Raw genomic sequence first — 18,208 nt, forward strand, 5'->3', positions numbered from 1 at the left:
GAGGTGCTACATAATACTTGTCCCACCCGTTTAAAGGTAAAGGGACCCCGACCATTAGGTCCAGTCGTGACCAACTCTGGGGTTGCAGCGCTCATCTCGCTTTATTGGTCGAAGGAGCCGGCGTACAGCTTCCGGGTCATGTGGCCAGCATGACTAAGCTGCTTCTGGTGAACCAGAGCAGCGCACGGAAACGCCGTTTACCTTCCCGCCGGAGCGGTACCTATTTATCTACTTGCACTTTGACGTGCTTTCGAACTGCTAGGTTGGCAGGAGCAGGGACCGAGCAAAGGGAGCTCACCCCATTGCGGGGATTCGAAACACCACCTTCTGATCGGCAAGCCCTAGGCTCTGTGGTTTAATCCACAGTACCACCCACGTCCCTAATCCCACCCTTTTATGTTATCCATGTTTCAGTGCGGCACCACCTACACTTTGGAACTCCCTGCCTATTGACCTTGTGTTCATCAACTGCATTCTGGAAAAGAAAACGGCAGAGTCGGTGTGTTCATTCTGCTTTTAATGCAACCGTTCCCTGGGACACTTGCAGAATCCCTATTTCTCCTGTGATTTCCCCACGATTCCCTCAGTGAATTACAGTAAGTATATAATCAAAGTGCATATCCTCGCCCTCTGCCAAGGCACAGAAAACTCTGAAAGGCAGCTGGCTAGGGGCTCCTCTGCTAGAATCCACGAAGGGACGCCCATATCTTCTCCACCATACTACTAAATATCCTGCGGTGGATCCGAGGCAGCGCTTTCCCATACACGAGCGAGCTGGGATTCTTCAGAAGGGACGGGTAGCTTTCCAATAGCCATTGCCCGTCACAGTCGCCCACCGTATGAAGGAAGTTCATCGCTTTTGTGGATCTCTGAATGCACCCATGTAGATTCTTCAGCAAAGAGCCCAAGATGTCACAGCTAGGAATCTGCGTCGCCTTCTCAGCCCACAGCTGAGTCCTTCGCTAGCTGCCGGCCGGCCCCTGTGATTCTTTGTGTGTTCTGTAATCAGCTCAATAATTATTGCAGTGGCCCAAGGAAGCCAGCACAGACACTGGATTGCCAATAAACAAGCCACATCCATATACCCTCCCCAGCACCACACCTTGCCAGTCCCCAGAGCTGCAGACCGGGTGCCCTTTTCCCAACTCTGGCTTGCTGCGGGTTCCTGTGGCCGCCTGGATGGGGCTCCGTTAGCGCTTGAGCTCCATTTTAGCGATGGCTGCCCGGTGGACTTCGTCGGGTCCATCGGCGAGGCGGAGAGCCCGTGCCCAGGCGAAGAACTGCGCCAGTGGTTGGTCGTTGCTAAGTCCAGCTGCTCCAAAAGCCTGTGAGTAAGCCAGCCGAGGGGAAAGAGAAAGAAGCCAGGGAGCAGAGAGGAAACACAGTGTTATTATTATCTTTTAATGTGCTGGATGCACTGTATTGCAAGTATCTGCACAATGCATTAGATTTCAAAGAAAAGATGGACTATATGGAACTGGCAGAAATGACCGGCAGAATCCGAGACCAGGGAGAAGAGTCGGTGGAAGAAGATTGGAAGAAATTTAAAGACTACCTACAGAAATATTGTAAAATTAATGAATGTTAGAATGATGTTGGATGAAAAGTTATGTGGTTTTTAGCTATAACGCTATAAGGAGTATGAAAAAATGGACTATTAACAGACAAAAATTTAATGTTACATTATTTTAAGATTAAAGATTAGGATAAACAAAGAGGGGAAGGATTTGCTGAACTAACAAATTGAACGGGAATACAAAAAGGGAGGTGTGAGGAGGTCCGGGAAACAAGCAAATGAAAGATAAGTGATGGAAAGATGGAATTGTTTTTTTTTTAAACTATTTTTATTTTGTATTTTTCTTTTTTCTTTTTTCATTTTGTAAAATTCTAATAAATATTTTTTTAAAAAAAATAGATTTCAAAGAAAAGGCTCAGCCAAGTAACAAGGGGTGAGGGAGTATATTCATTCTGAACCCCTTTTTTTACTGAGAACAACCTGCTGGTTGTTTCCTGAGTGGGTGGGGTTCATTTGACCACGAGAAACGGAGTCTTTAGTGTCACTGGCCCAGTCCTGTGGAACTCTCTGCCACTGGAGATTGAGTGGGTGCCTTCTATGCAAACTTTTAAACACCTGCTGAAAACTTTTTTTAGTCCTCCAGGCCTATGCAGGCAATTAAGAAGACATCCTTTCACAATGGTTTACTGATGCTTTTTTTACTTTGTTTTTAACTTTTTAACATTGAAAAAAAATTGCTTCTGCTGTATGTTTTTATTGGTGAAAACTACTTTGATAGATTTTTAATGAAATAGTGGTATCCAAATATATATTTTTAAATAATTAAATAATCCAGACAGAAATGGCGATGGAGGTAGAAGCCTAGCCAGAACCTCCAGCCCTCAATTCAGCTTTTAATTAGGTTTTAGACATTTTCTGACCCTATGTTTATCTTTTTAGTTGTCATTTTGTTTTCTTTGCTTTTAGCCCACTGGTTTATTGTTTTGTTGTTTTATTACCTATTGTTTTATGGGTGCTTATTTATTGCATTTCCACCCCACCCTTTCCTCCATGTTGCTCAAGGTGGGGTACACAATTCTCCCTCTCCACATTCTCCCCCTCCACATTTGATCGCAACAACCCGGGGTGGTAGCTTAGGCTGACAGTGAGCCCAAGGTAAGCTTCACGACTGAAGGCCGATTCTTCAACCTTGGCTCCCAGCTCTTAGTCTGATACTCTAACCACTACACCACACTGCCTCTCACCAGTTGGAGTCTTGCAACATCTGGAGGACGCCTGTTAGCTAGGCCTGGCTCAATACAGTGTAAATGATCTTGCCTTTGAATTGTGATGAGACCCTAGTTACCCATCAATATACTGTTGGAGTTCAACTCCCATCAGCCCCAGACAATGGTCAAGGCATCCGAGAATACCTGGACTCCCACAGCTTCCCTTCCCCTCCACTAGCGTGAGAAACACTCGCCTGGATCGCTCGGTCGACAACGCGCAGAGCCATCCTTGGGGCCACCACCTTGATCATGGCGATCTCAAGAGCCGCTTCCTAGGAGATGAGACAAAATGTCGGTCAGCTCTTCCTCAGGACTCCCCCCACATACATAAGGGCACAGCTCTCAACCTGCCTTCATTCCCACTGAAGCCGTTTGATGCCACCTCTTGTAAACCGACCGGAAGCAGAGCACAGGATGGGGAGAGCCTCCACTCCTGCCTTCACACGGCCCAATCCGGCCACTGGGCAGAGCCATGAACACAGAGCCAAAGGGAGAAAACAGGTGGCAGGTGAAGGGGCGAAAAAGGCAGCCCAGCACTTTCTCAAATTCAGCAACGGTGTAGATCAAGGGAGGGGAACCTGGGGCCTTCCAGATGTTGTTGTTGTTGTTTAGTCGTTTAGTCGTGTCCGACTCTTCGTGACCCCATGGACCAGAGCACGCCAGGCACTTCTGTCTTCCACTGCCTCCCGCAGTTTGGTCAGACTTATGCTGGTAGCTTCGAGAACACTGTCCCACCATCTCGTCCTCTGTCGTCCCCTTCTCCTTGTGTCATCCATCTTTCCCAACATCAGGGTCTTTTCCAGGGAGTCTTCTCTTCTCATGAGGTGGCCAAAGTGTTGGAGTCTCTGCTTCAGGATCTGTCCTTCCAGTGAGCACTCAGGGCTGATTTCCTTCAGAATGGATAGGTTTGTTCTTTTTGCAGTCCATGGGACTCACAAGAGTCTCCTCCAGCACCATAATTCAAAGGCATCAATTCTTCAGCGATCAGCCTTCTTTATGGTCCAGCTCTCACTTCCATACATCACTGCTGGGAAAACCATAGCTTTAACTATATGGACCTTTGTTGGCAATGTGATGTCTCTGCTTTTTAAGATGCTGTCTAGGTTTGTCATTGCTTTTCTCCTAAGAAGCAGGCGTCTTTTATTTTCATGGCTGCTGTCACCATCTGCAGTGATCATGGAGCCCAAGAAAGTAATGTTTCCAGATGCTGCTGGACTTCAATTCCCATCATCCCTGGCCATTGGCCGTGCTGGCCAGGGCTGATGGGAGCTGGAGTTCCACAACATCTGGAGGGCCACAGGTTCCCCATTCCTTGATTTTGCCCTTCAGGCCTCAAGCCACTCCAGCTCCACATCTCAGACCGCTTCAGTCTGAGGTCTGCATCCTCAGTGCTACAGTTCTGATTCACAGAACCACAGAAATGTAGAGTTGGAAGGGACGACAGGGGTCATCTAGTCCAACCCCTTAAAATGCGGGGATCATTTGCCTTCTTGTGCACCTGTGGCAAGGGAAGGACCACAAAGCATAGCACTAGAACTTGTGGCCATCCTATGAAGTTGAATGTTGGAAGGTTCAGGAGAGATGAAGTCCTCCTTCACAACAGTGCATAGCTGAACTGTGGAACTCACTGCCACCAACTCGGAGGGCTTTAAACTATGGAACTCACCCCCATCATTCAGCCCGGACACTGAGGTTCAGCTCCGAGGGCCTTCTGGCGGTTCCCTACCTGCGAGAAGTGAGGTTACAGGGAACCAGGCAGAGGGCCTTGTCGGTGGTGGCACCCACCCTGTGGAACACCCTCCCATCAGATGTCAAGGAAATAACTACCTGACTTTTAGAAGACATCTGAAAGCAACCCTGTTTAGGGAAGTTTTTAACATTTGAAGTTTTATTGTGTTTTTAATATTCTGTTGGGAGCTGGGGAAACTCAGCCAGATGGGCAAGGTACAAATAAAAATTTGTTGTTGTTGTTGACAAATACATGGATAAGGCCATCAATGGCTACTTGCCACAACTGGCCTGATCCAGAAGGCTCTCCTTGCATTCACATCCCCGCTGTGAGCCGGTGGTGGTGGGAATGACAGGGTTGAAAACTTCCCTTTCCCTTTGTGATCATGGTATCTCCCCTGCCAGGTAAGTATGTTCCATTGTTGTTGTTGTTGTTGTTGTTTAGTCGTTTAGTCGTGTCCGACTCTTCGTGACCCCATGGACCAGAGCACGCCAGGCACCTCTGTCCTCCACTATCTCCCGCAGTTTGGTCAAACTCATGCTGGTAACCTCGAAAACACTATCCAACCATCTCGTCCTCTGTCGTCCCCTTCTCCTTGTGCCCTCCATCTTTCCCAGCATCAGTGTCTTCTCCAGGGAGTCTTCTCTTCTCATGAGGTGGCCAAAGTACTGGAGCCTCAGCTTCACGATCTGTCCTTCCAGTGAGCACTCAGGGCTGATTTCCTTCAGAATGGAGAGGTTTGATCTTCTTGCAGTCCATAGGACTCTCAAGAGTCTCCTCCAGCACCATAATTCAAAAGCATCAATTCTTCGGCGATCAGCCTTCTTTATGGTCCAGCTCTCACTTCCATACATCACTACTGGGAAAACCATGGCTTTAACTATACGTTTCATTTAACATTTGCTAAAAAACCCGAGGCATTTTTGTTGGGGATTGTAGGGAAGGACCTGCCAAAAAAGTTGAAAAAAATCTTCATGTATGCGACAACGACTGCGAGAGTTCTGGTAGCACAAGAATGGAAGACCGAAGAAACCCCAACTAAAGAATCGTGGCAAGAAAAATTGATAGACTATGCAGAGCTGGCAAAACTGACATACAAGCTACGGGACAAGGATAACTGTGACTTTAAGGATGAATGGGAATCCTTTACAAAGTATCTGAAGACGCAACAAATCGAACTGGACTCCTTGGCAGGTTTTGAATAAACATTCACAAACATTTTAATTCATAATAATCAGCTAAATAGTTTGAGGAGCTATACAACTTTGTAAAATGCAGAAAACAGCATTCTTAGAGAAACCAAAGACTGGAACTGAGGGAAGTCGGGGGTGGGGGGTTTTAAGGGGGGGAAATGGGGGGGGGGAAAACAAGGATGATATGTTTTTGGATAATATGTCTTGTTATAATTTTGAATAAAAAGAAAAAAGAAAACTTCCCTTTCCCCACAGCCACAGTTCTCCCTGGTTCGCAGACCCCCGAGAGTCTTTGAGCACGTACCTTATTCCCAACAGTGTCCATCAGGTGTGCTGCCTTGAGGACCAGGAGGCGGGCTTGCTCAATCTCAACACGGGACTCGGCGATTTCTGCCTTGATGGTGCCCTGCTCTGCCAAGGGCTTCCCAAAGGCCACGCGAGAAGCCACCTGCCAAGGAAGGTACACCTGGCTGAGGGTTTCGCTCTGACCCAGCCAAAGACTGTTTGGCCACTGTAGCAACATCAGTTGGTTCACAGGACTTCAGGCAGACTACTGACCAGGGCCAGTCCCAAGGGGTATCCTTACTCCCAATTTAAAGACAGCTTCACTGAAGAAAACCATCCATGAAGACGGTTCGGATTAAAAATAGATAAATGATTCTATATTCATTGTGAGCTGCCAGGAGGGTTATCACAAAAAAAAAGAGAAATATTTAGAAGGTTTAAATGTGGTACAGCCAAATCTGTTCCAAAAAGTAACTTAAAATTCAAGGTACACTAGAGGACGAACAAACAAAAAAAGGTTTGCTTTCAACTGCACGGCAACTATTTTATTTTGTATATTAGTGGTGATATCAATGTTCAAATGACTCCTACAGTATTTGGAATTCTTTCAGCTTTAAGAGAAGATCGTAAGACCCCAAGCGCAATACCTTGGTCCCATATAAATGGTCCCCTTTAAAAAATGTTATTACCCCCTCCTCCTGCCCAACGCTAATAATGGAGTATGAACGAGACAATCCAAATTTGTACTGTGTGCGTATGTTTAATTTAGTTTTCAGTCAGTTCCATTGCTTTTTCCTTTTTTAATTCTTGCGTGTTATTGAAGTGTATTGTCCTTTTTTTTAAAAAAAAATTAGCACATTTCAGAGGTGCTCGTGGTGACTTATGAAGCTTTATGTGACAAGGAACCAAAAGTCCCTGTTTTAGCATACAGGGCTGTCTGGTTTTTAAAACTCTCCAGAGAGGCCCTTGGTGGAAACCTGAGACAGGGCCTCCTTGGTGGCTGCTCCTCCCAGGTGCTAGAACTCCTTGTGAAAGGAGACTCACTTAGCCCCTTTTGGACACACAGTATATTCTCTGCCAGTGAGCCATGGCCCAGTGATCCTGTGACAGATAAGGCCCTAGACAAGGCAAGGACAAACCACTGCCTGAAACCTTGAAGAGGTGCCACTCATCAGTGTAGACAAGACTGAGCTGAAAGGATCAGGGATCTGACATGGCAAGGCAGCCTCCTATGACCTTCTGCAGGCAAAGAGCCTTTTATTCAGACAGGTCTTCACCCTGATAAGCCGACTTGTCATGGCCACAGTAAATAAGCTGCAATGCAAAAAAAGGTAAAGGACCCCTGACAATTAAGTCCAGTTGCGAACGACTCTGGGGTTGCGGCGCTCATCTCACTTTATTGGCCGAGGGAGCCGACGTATGTCCACAGTTTTTCCGGGTCACGTGGCCAGCATGACTAAGCCGCTACTGGCGAACCAGAGCAGCGCACGGAAACAGCGTTTACCTTCCCGCCGGCGAGGTACCTATTTATCTACTTGCACTTTGACGTGCTTTCGAACTGCTAGGTTGGCAGGAGCAGGGACCGAGCAACGGGAGCTCACCCTGTCACGGGGATTCGAACCGCCGACCTTCTGATCGGCAAGTCCTAGGTTCTGTGGTTTAACCCACAGCACCACCCGCGTCCCTGCATGGGCAGGGTAGAAATAACAAATTGAATTGAATTGAAAGGCACGGATAAGATAATCAGGGGGAGGGTTTTCAAAAGTGCACCAAGTAACTGCTATCTAGAATCAATCTGGATTGAAAACAGCATGCGGATGGCTACGAGATGCTCTGGATTGAAAGTTCATTTTAGTGCTCCCAACGGGGTCAGCGTGTATCCAAACGAGAGCTCACCCCATTGTGAGGATTTGAACCGCCAATGTTCCAATTGCCCACCTTCCGATCTGCAAGCCCAGAGGCTCAGTGGTTTACACCACAGCGCCACTCGCGTCCCTATGAACCCGCTGCAATGCAAAGGTCTCCCCAAACCGCCTAGTGCTTGGGGAAGATGGAGGGAGGAAGGCAGCCCAGAATGAGATTGTGCAGGATAAAGGAGCCCAGTGACAGGCGGACATGACCCAAAGTGCCGAGGAGAGCTGCTCCATGAGAACCCTCAAGCCCACGCGCCATGCTGTGTCGCTTACCCTCTCCTTCATGAGGGCCAGCGCCCTTTCCGCAAAGCCGATCAGCCTCATGCAGTGGTGTATCCGTCCTGGGCCCAGCCTCCCCTGGGCTATCTCAAAGCCTCGGCCAGGGCCCAGCAAGAGATTCTCCTGGGGCACACGGACGTTGTCAAAGGCTATCTCTCCATGGCCAGCTGGAAAGAGAAGGAAGTGAGAATTTCCTGGCAGAGGGAACCCCCTGCCACTCCCCGGCTGCTGTTACACAAAACCCCCATCACAACTTGCGGGGGAACTCTGCCTAAGTAACTTGGCTTCATATTGAAGACTTATTAACACTAACTCTTAAGTGCAGACACGGATCACAAATGTTCGAGCTGTGATTCCTCCCTTGCAGGGGGACGACCCTTTGGTTCCCTCCCAACTCTATGAGTCTATGATCACTGAAATTAGCAAGAGTGTAATGCTTGATCTGCGGAGGTTCTTCCCCAGGTACCGCCAGAAGCAGCTGGCAACTAGGAACAGGGCCTTTGCAGTGGTGGTGCCCCATCTGCAGAAGACCCTAAAGGCAAGAGAGGCCCAGTGCATGCCAGCCCTCCTTCCCTGGAAGCCCTTCAGGGAAAACCCTGAATAAAAATGCTTTGCCTGACCTGGAGCGTCGTCCAGGCCGTAAACACTGAGTGGCCTCAGGATGGCGATTCCAGGCGTGTCCATAGGAACCAGCAACATGGACTGTTGCTTGTGCCTTTGGGCGGTGGGGTCCGTCTTGCCCATGAAGATGCAGAGCTGGCAACGAGGGTCCAAGGAACCTGCCGGGAAGAGAGGTTTGGGTGAGGGGTGCCTGTGTTGGAAACCGGTACTACCCTCCATGCTGGCTGGCTCTTTGCCAACCCTACTGCCCCAAATGCCCTTTCTTCTCGACTTGCACCGATGCATTGGAAACAGAAGAAGCCCCCACCCCAGGCAGTTTCCACTTCTCGTCTCTGCTCTGGAGCTGATTTCACGCAGTCACAGCTCCTTTGGTCATCTGGAGAACGCCCACAAGCAGTGGCGTAGCGTGGGTTGTCAGCACCCAGGGCAAGGCAAGTAATGTCAGCACCCAGGGCAAGGCAAGTAATTTGCGCCCCCTAACCCGTGGATTTGCGCCCCCTAACCCGTGGATTTGCGCCCCCTAACCCTAACCCCCAGATGTTGCGCCCGGTGCGGCCGCCCCCCCCTGCACCCCCCATGCTACGCCACTGCCCACAAGGCAATTCTTTGAAGAGCAGAGCACAGTTCCCAAGCTCACAGCACCCTTCGAGTTGCTTTGCTCCATACTTCCTGTTGAGAATTGCTTCCAGGCAGTGCCTTACGGGCAAGCAATGAAATCTGGAACAAGGAAATTTCCCAGAAGCCCTCTAGGAAGACGCCCACCATCACTCTCTGGGAGCCACAAGAAAACCTTAAATTGTAGGGCAGGGCAAGGAAAAGGCTGAGCCCTTTTGGGAGCTGGCCAGATCCTTCCCCACTCCACACCTCAGCATCCCAGCTGCAGAATGGTGAGCCCTGATACCAGAAACTGGGGAGACGGTGCAATGTACCTGATATCCACCATTTGCGCCCGTTCAGGACATAGGTGTCCTTTTCCTTGACAATGGAAGCTTCGATGTTCGTGGCATCAGAGGAAGCAACCTAAGAAAAGAAGACGCTTTGTTTTAGAGGGAATATAGAAGCAAGGCTCATTTATTCATCTGCTGTTTTTGTGTTCCACTGCTTCCTCAAACTGAAGCTAACAACATGGCTTGAATAAAACAGCTCAGCTCCCAGGACCTTATTCGAGACTTTCTGTTTCAGCTGCCGTCTTAAGGAAGTCGTGCTGTGCCTATTTATGAAGGTGATGATTTTACCTGGGGTTTTTTTAAACACTTTGATTGCTGTGGCTGCCTCGATTTAGATCAGTGTGTCACCATTCCTTCCTCTGATTATTTATTGTTTGCTTTGTATATGGCATGATGTAAATACTCTACTACAGGGGTCAGCAAACTTTTTCAGCAGGGGGCCGGTCCACTGTCCCTCAGACCTTGTAGGGGGCCGGACTATATTTTGAAAAAATAAATAAAAATGAACTAATTCCTATGCCCCACAAATAACCCAGAGATGCATTTGAAATAAAAGGACACATTCTACTCATGTAATAATAATAATAATAATAATAATTTATTATTTATACCCCGCCCATCTGGCTGGGCCTCCCCAGCCACTCTGGGCGGCTTCCATAAAAACCAAAAATACAGTAAAATCACATGTTAAAAACTTCCCTGAACAGGGCTGCCTTAAGATGTCTTCTGAATGTCAGGTAGTTGTTTATCGCTTTGACATCTGCTGGAAGGGCGTTCCACAGGGCGGGCGCCACTACCGAGAAGGCCCTCTGCCTGGTTCCCTGTAGCTTTGCTTCTCGCAATGAGGGAACCGCCAGAAGGCCCTCGGCGCTGGACCTCAGCGTCCGGGCAGAATGATGGGGGTGGAGACGCTCCTTCAGGTATACTGGACCGAGGCCGTTTAGGGCTTTAAAGGTCAGCACCAACACTTTGAATTGTGCTCGGAAACGTACTGGGAGCCAATGCAGGTCTTTCAAGACCGGTGTTATATGGTCTCGGCGGCCGCCCCCAGTCACCAGTCTAGCTGCCGCATTCTGGATTAATTGTAGTTTCCGAGTCACCTTCAAAGGTAGCCCCACGTAGAGTGCATTGCAGTAGTCCAAGCGGGAGATAACCAGAGCATGCACCACTCTGGCGAGACAGTCCGCAGGCAGATAGGGTCTCAGCCTACGTACCAGATGGAGCTGGTAAACAGCTGCCCTGGACACAGATTTGACCTGTGCCTCCATGGACAGCTGTGAGTCCAAAATGACTCCCAGGCTGCGCACCTGGTCCTTCAGGGGCACAGTTACCCCATTCAGGACCAGGGAATCCTCCACACCTGCCCGCCTCCTGTCCCCCAAAAACAGTACTTCTGTCTTGTCAGGATTCAATCTCAATCTGTTAGCCGCCATCCATCCTCCAACCGCCTCCAGACACTCACGCAGGACCTTCACCGCCTTCACTGGTTCTGATTTAAAAGAGAGGTAGAGCTGGGTATCATCGGCATACTGATGAACACCCAGCCCAAACCTCCTGATGATCTCTCCCAGCGGCTTCATGTAAATGTTGAAAAGCATGGGGGAGAGGACAGAACCCTGAGGCACCCCACAAGTGAGAGCCCAGGGGTCTGAACACTCATCCCCCACCACCACTTTCTGAACACGGCCCAGGAGGAAGGAGCGGAACCACTGTATGACAGTGCCCCCAGCTCCCAGCCCCTCAAGACGGTACAGAAGGATGCTATGGTCGATGGTATCAAACGCCGCTGAGAGATCCAGCAGAACTAGGAAACAGCTCTCACCTTTGTCCCTAGCCCGCCGGAGATCATCAACCAGTGCGACCAAGGCAGTTTCAGTCCCATGATGAGGCCTGAATCCCGACTGGAAGGGATCCAAATGGTCCGCTTCTTCCAGGCGTGCCTGGAGTTGTTCGGCAACCGCTCGCTCAATCACCTTGCCCAGGAATGGAAGATTTGAGACTGGGCGATAATTGGCCATCGTGGCCGCATCTAAAGATGGTTTTTTAAGAAGCGGTTTAATAACCGCCTCTTTCAGCGGGTCTGGGAAGGCTCCCTCATGGAGGGAAGCATTCACCACCCCACGAAGCCCATCGCCCAGTCCTTCCCGGCTAGCTTTTATAAGCCAGGATGGGCAAGGATCCAGGAGACAGGTGGTTGGTTTCACTCGTCCAAGCAGCCTGTCCACATCCTCGGAGGTAACAGATTGGAATTGATTCCACTCAACTTGACTAGACAGAACTCTAGCACTCTCCCGCCCCGGCCCTGCTCCCACGGTGGAGTCTACTTCTTCCCGAATCTGAGCAATTTTATCTGCAAAAAACTTTGCAAAATCATTGCAGGAGAACATGTGGCCCGTACTGGGCCCCGATGTTGCAGGTGGTTCCGCTAAATTGTGAACCACCTGAAAAGTCTCCTGCTGCTGTTTTCTGCAGATGCAATAGAGGCGGTGAAGAAATTCTTCTTCGCCGTCGCTATCGCCACTTGGTAGGCTCGACGTTGAGCTCTAACCTGTGTCCGGTCAGATTCGGAATGAGTTATCCGCCACCGGCGCTCTAGCCGTCTCAACGATTGTAAAAACACGCTGATTCCTGGACTGGATTTAGAAGGCAATTGGGCCAGATCCAGCCCCCAGGCCTTAGTTTGCCTACCCATGCTCTCCAGTGGTACCTCGAGTTAAGAACTTAATTTGTTCTGGAGGTCCGTTCTTAACCTGAAACTGTTCTTAACCTGAAGCACCACTTTAACTAATGGGGCCTCCTGCTGCCACCGCGCCACCGCAGCACGATTTATGTTCTCATCCTGAAGCAAAGTTCTTAACCTGAGGTAATATTTCTGGGTTAGCGGAGTCTGTAACCTGAAGCGTATGTAACCCGAGGTACCACTGTACTACCAAAATAAAGATTTTAATTAGTAAGAATAATTAAGAATCCCAATACTTCCTTCCCTAGTGTTCAAGAAACATGAGGAAGGGCAGCCCTGACCTGTGGCTCCGTCATAGCAAAGCAAGACCGGATCTTTCCGTCCAGCAAAGGCTGCAGCCAGCGCTCCTTCTGTGCTTCTGTCCCATAGCGCAGAAGCACCTCCATATTGCCCGTGTCTGGGGCAGAGCAGTTGAATACCTGGAGAAGAGAGACAGGAGGTCAAACAGCATGTTGCCATCATTCAGCCATGAGACGGAAGATGAACACAGGCCCATCTCTCATAGCAAAGCTGATTTATAAAGCCGACCCAACTAATTTGTCCAACGCAGCTTCCTGGGGCTTTGGGATGGTCAGAAGTAGCAATGTAAGCTGCTGGAAGCCACTGGAGGGGAGGGGGCTCTTGTGTCCGGGTCCCGCTTTCCCACAGGTATCTTGGTGGCCACAGTGATGCTGCAATGTTTCTGCGTCCAGCAACAGGCACCAAGAACGAGGAGAGGTTTTCTAAAAGAAGCTTCATTCAGAAAAGCCTCTTGCACGCTCTGCTAGAACTGAAATTCAAAGCCTAAGGAATGGCCTAGGCCGCAGGCATAGCCAAACTCGGCCCTCAAGATGTTTTGGGACTACAACTCCCATCATCCCTAGCTAACAGGACCAGTGGTCAGGGATGATGGGAACTGTAGTCTCAAAACATCTGGAGGGCCGAGTTTGGCCCTGCCAGGTACGGGGTGTGATTCCAGGGCAAGTCCTCAAATTGCCAAATCCTTAACATTAAGGGAGTGTCAACAGATTATAAGCTCTGTCACTGCAGGTGTTGGACCGGACGGGCCACTGGCCTGATCCAGCAGGGGTGGGGAGCCTTGGGCCCAGGGGCAAAGGTAGCCCTCTGAGGCTCTCTGTCTGGCTATCAGGGCTGCTTCAGCAGCTGGTCAGCATGGAGACTCAGAGACGAGCAGTAAAGCTAATTCTTTATTCAATGAAACAGAATACAGACAGAGAAACCTGCGGGCAAGATTGGCTCCCAAGCAGTTGGCAGAGCTGACAATCTGTGCCACCTATTTCCCCCTAAGTCTCCTCCCCGGCTGGCTGTTTTCCTAGCTGTCTTAAATTGCGTCAGGGAGTGGTGGCCTCTGAGCTCTTTGCTCTGCTCCTTGCAAAGCCCTATGTGTCCTTGAAGACAAGGGAGGAGGGGAGCTGAATGCAGTAGGACCGGCAGGCTCCTGTGAGGCTGCTGCAGCCTCTGTCCCCTCCTCCTCCTCCTCAGCTGCCTGTCCTCCGTCTGCAGTGCTTTCTGCCTCTGGTTCCTCTCTCTCACTCCAGCCTGTTGCTTGTTCAGCATACAGCCATTCTGTCCCCTCCCCTTCATCCTCTGGCCTGTTTTCCATGCCCCACCACCACTCCCCTTGCTCTGAGCCTTCCTCCTCTGAAGCTTCCCTCGGGGTTTCTCTGGCTGGAGCCTCGCACCACTCTCCTTGAGGGCTGGAATACGTCCTTGGATAGCGATAAGGACTAACATGTGCCTGGATGAAGGGTGGAAGACCCCCATCGTTCAGCCCGGACACTGAGGTCCAGCGCTGAGGGCCTTCTGGCAGTTCCCTCTGTTGGCTATTTGCAGTTTAGTTGCACTGCAGAAAGCTTGCTGGGGAGACCACGCATTACAAGGAACTCAAAAATAACTTTAAGAAGGTTTTAATAACAAAAACAAAAACTCCTTTTACATTAAATATATCAACAAGCATGACCCAACCACCAACCCATCCCCCAGGGGACTGAGAGAGCTAGGTGCTGCTCTTTATATACTATACCCAATTGCTGACACAGCTTAATTAACACAACTTAGCAGCACCTGCTATACTGTTTCACAGCTGTAAAACTGGGTCTCGTTATTTGCTCTGGCCCTTAAAGACATACACATCTTGTGGAACAATAATGAACCTTCACATTTAAAGAGACCATTCAACACCCTCACTGCAAGAAGCAAAGCTACAGGGAACCAGGCAGAGGGCCTTCTCGGTGGTGGCACCCGCCCTCTGGAATGCCCTCCCATCAGATGTCAAAGAGATAAACAACTACCTGACATTTAGAAGACATCTGAAGGCAGCCCTCTGCCTGGTTTTTAACGTGTGACATTTTAATGTCTTTTTAATCTTTGTTGGAAGACGCCCAGAGTGGCTGGGGAAACCCAGCCAGATGGGCGGGGTACAAATAATAAATTATTATTATTATTATTATTATTATTATTATTATTATTATTATTATTATTATTACTTTGCATGTGTGTGCGTGCAAAAATCTCCAAAGTGAGCGGCTTGATTGCTCTTCCCACTCTTCCCTCGGGCCCCAGCCACCACTGGCATGTGGCCCCTGGAATGTTCCCCAGGAAGGAAGGTGGCCCTTGGGCTGAAAAGAGCTCCCTGCCTATTTTAGGCCAACCTTGCTGAGTTAGGCGGGTACCTCAGGCGCATGAAGCGAAGTCCCCATCAGCTCGCACAAGTGGCTGTACTCCACGTTGGTCAGGCCTGCTCCGTACTTCATGTCCGGGTCACTCTCCAGCGGCAGGAAAAGGTTCCAGAGCCCCTCAGACTTGGCCTTCTCCTGGAGGATGAGACAACAGGTGCAGAGATTGAGACAGAGGCACCTGCCTCCAGGGAACATCAGTGGATCCAAGAAGCAAGCTTGGGCTGGGCTGGGCAAACTGGATTTGTGGTGTTTATGTCCAGCCACTTTTGATTGATGGGGTCTGTGTGGAGAGGGTAACAATGTTCAGATTTTTGGGCATTGAATTACAGGAGGATCTGTCCTGGAGTGTCAACACAAGGGGGCTTGTGAAGAAGGCGCAGCAGAGGCTGTACTTTTTGAGAATTCTAAGGAAAAACCATCTTCCGCAGAAACTGCTGCTTGCCTTCTATCACTGTGCCATTGAGAGCGTGCTCACTTATGGCTTATGTGTGTGGTACGGAAGCTGTACTACCCAGGACAGGATGGGGCTGTGCAGAGTTGTTAAGGCAGCAGAGAGCATTGTTGGCTGCCCACTCTCCACCTTAGAGCAGATTTATGCCACAAGGTGCCATAGGAAGGCACTGGACATAGTAAAAGATCCATCGCATCCTGGTCACTGTCTCTTCGAGCTCCTGCTGTCGGGACGGAGATACAGGACGATGAAGACAAGAACGAGCCGTCTTAAGAACAGCTTCTTCTCCAGAGCGATCTCGGCCCTGAAGGGGAAGCCTGGACTTTGAAAGTCATCTAATCTTCCTTGCTGTACTATACTGTATTGTTTTAATTAGTGTTTTTATGGAGCAGTCAAGTAATTTCGTTGTCCCCGAGAGGGGGCAATGACAATAAAGATATTATTTGTTGTTGTTGTTGTTGTTGTTGTTGTTGTTGTTGTTGTTGTTGTTGTTGTTGTTGTTGTTTTGCTTTTCAAAGGAGTACCAAAAACAGAAACCCTAAAGAATTTGCACTTGGGAATGATGCTGGGGAAAACCCCTCTCTCAGAATCAGATCAAGGCTTTTGGGGACACAGAAGGGTATATAATGAGCCTGCACGTATTCTTCTTTTTAGAAATCAGGTTCCTAGCCGTTATTATGACTACAGAGAGAAATCCAAAATCGTACGGCTTGTGATTGATGAAACGTATTTCAGCAGAAGCTGGGGGAGCAGGAAGAAGTGGGAAATGATATCTCCAGTGCAGTGGGGAGTGGAAAAATTGGGGGGGGGGGGCAAAAGGGCAAAGTATATTTCTAGGTGAGCGAGTTGTGTCCCGCATGTAAAGATCTCTGAAAGAAAAATAACACTGTATGTTAATCATGGTGTGTGTGTGTGTGTGTGTGTGTGTGTGTGTGTGTGTCTCGGGGCTTATCTCTTATCTCTTCCCATAACTATTGGGAACAGAACAGGTTACGCCAAATGGGCAGCTAAGAAGCTTTAATAACCAGACTGTGGAATCTGAGGTTGTTTGACAGTGTCCTATAGAAAGTCTCCTTCTCTTGGAGTGATTTTATGCAACAAAGACCGAAGCGGGGCCTTTTTGCTCATGGCACCCAGCGTAGGGGATGCTCTCTCCCAGGAGCCACCTGCCTGGCCCCAACTAGGGTGCTGCTCCGTGCGACGCCAGGAGGAAGGGGACTTGCCTTGAGTTCTTCCATCAAGGGATGAGGAGTCCACCGGCTCGAGGAAGCCTGGTGGTCTCGCAGAAGCTGCTCCGCCGGGTAAATGTGGGTCTCCATGAACTTCTTCACTTTGTGGTGCAGCTGCTGGACGCAGCTGGGCAGGCCGTCCGGAGAGATGATCAGGTGGAACCTGGAAGCAGGAGCCAGCGTGGAGTAGCTGCTCCGTGGGAACTGCCTCGGGCCAGCCCAGGTACCGAACGCCCTGGTGGGGGCCATGGGAGTTGGAAGTCCCTTGAAGATCCGGAAGCCTTCTTTTGTAGCAAAATCCCAGGCGAGGTCTGCTATGAATTCGGCCTGTTTGCCGCTGCTCCCGGCAGTTGCTGAGCTGGCCTGGCCTGTGTGGAATGAACAGAGGCTACATCTTTAGGGAAATTCCTCGCCCCTGAGTTCACATGCCACTCTTTCTGCCTGGAGGGAAGAAGTTGGGGCTTCAACCGGAGGAACAACTGCCAGGGTCTAGGAGTGTGGACAGATACGCACCATGCACTGAAAGAGCACCTAGCGCATGTATATAGCATGTGGCTTCCTGCAAAGGATGGTGGGAATGGCAGTTTGTTAAGAGTACAGTGGTACCTCTGGTTACGTACTTAATTTGTTCCGGAGGTCTGTTTTTAACCTGAAACTGTTCTTAAGCTGAAGCACCACTTTAGCTAATGGGGCCTCCTGCTGCTGCTGCGCCGCCAGAGCACGATTTCTGTTCTCATCCTGAAGCAAAGTTCTTAACTCGAAGCACTATTTCTGGGTTAGCGGAGTCTGTAACTTGAAGCGTATGTAACCTGAAGCGTATATAACCCAAGGTACCACTGTATGTGAATTTACAGTTCCCAGAGTTCTCTGGGGGAAGTCACATGCTTCAAATGTGCTTTAAGTGCATGATGTGATTCACTGGCAGGATTTAAATAAGCATTTACAACTTTATCTAAAGAGAACAAGAAGTACAGTGGGCGCTCGGGTTGCGAACGTGATCCGTGCGGGATGCACATTCGCAACCTGCAGCATCTGCAACCTGCAGTGGCGCGTCTGCACACACAGGTTGCGATTTAGCGCTTCTGCGCATGCACGACCGCTGAAACCCAGAAGTAACCTGTTCTGGCACTTCCGGGTTTCGGCGGTCTGCAACCCGAAAAACGCGCAACCTGAAGTGTCTGTAACCCGAGGTATGGGTGTATAACAATGGGACAACATAGTACTAAATGCAAACAGCAGATTGTATCATTTGATGTAACAAACCAGAAATGGAAGCTGGGAGGGGGGAAATTGGAAAATGAATGTTTAATCATGATGATGGATATTTGTTGTAAGAAAGAAAATCAATAAAAAAATTAG

The 18,208-nt window shown here is 49.4% G+C and overlaps 1 protein-coding gene across 2 annotated transcripts in view; it reads right to left on the minus strand.

Annotated features, from left to right (window-relative positions):
• Positions 1 to 499: 499 nt before the first annotated feature.
• The window catches only part of ACAD10 (acyl-CoA dehydrogenase family member 10), a 34,374-nt gene continuing 16,665 nt past the window's right edge, over positions 500 to 18,208 (minus strand). For both annotated transcript variants that reach the window (XM_077931172.1, XM_077931173.1), the window contains exons 13-21: positions 16,844 to 17,217; positions 15,164 to 15,304; positions 12,773 to 12,910; positions 9,734 to 9,824; positions 8,804 to 8,962; positions 8,178 to 8,350; positions 6,011 to 6,154; positions 2,979 to 3,056; positions 500 to 1,325 (exon numbers count right to left, since the gene is read on the minus strand). In XM_077931172.1, coding sequence (XP_077787298.1) covers positions 1,191 to 1,325; positions 2,979 to 3,056; positions 6,011 to 6,154; positions 8,178 to 8,350; positions 8,804 to 8,962; positions 9,734 to 9,824; positions 12,773 to 12,910; positions 15,164 to 15,304; positions 16,844 to 17,217 — 1,433 coding nt within the window. In that variant the 3' untranslated portion in view covers positions 500 to 1,190. The remainder of the gene's footprint in view (positions 1,326 to 2,978; positions 3,057 to 6,010; positions 6,155 to 8,177; positions 8,351 to 8,803; positions 8,963 to 9,733; positions 9,825 to 12,772; positions 12,911 to 15,163; positions 15,305 to 16,843; positions 17,218 to 18,208) is intronic.

The sequence above is a fragment of the Podarcis muralis genome, chromosome 7 (genome assembly GCF_964188315.1).
Source record: "Podarcis muralis chromosome 7, rPodMur119.hap1.1, whole genome shotgun sequence".
In the NCBI taxonomy this organism is placed as follows: domain Eukaryota; kingdom Metazoa; phylum Chordata; class Lepidosauria; order Squamata; family Lacertidae; genus Podarcis; species Podarcis muralis.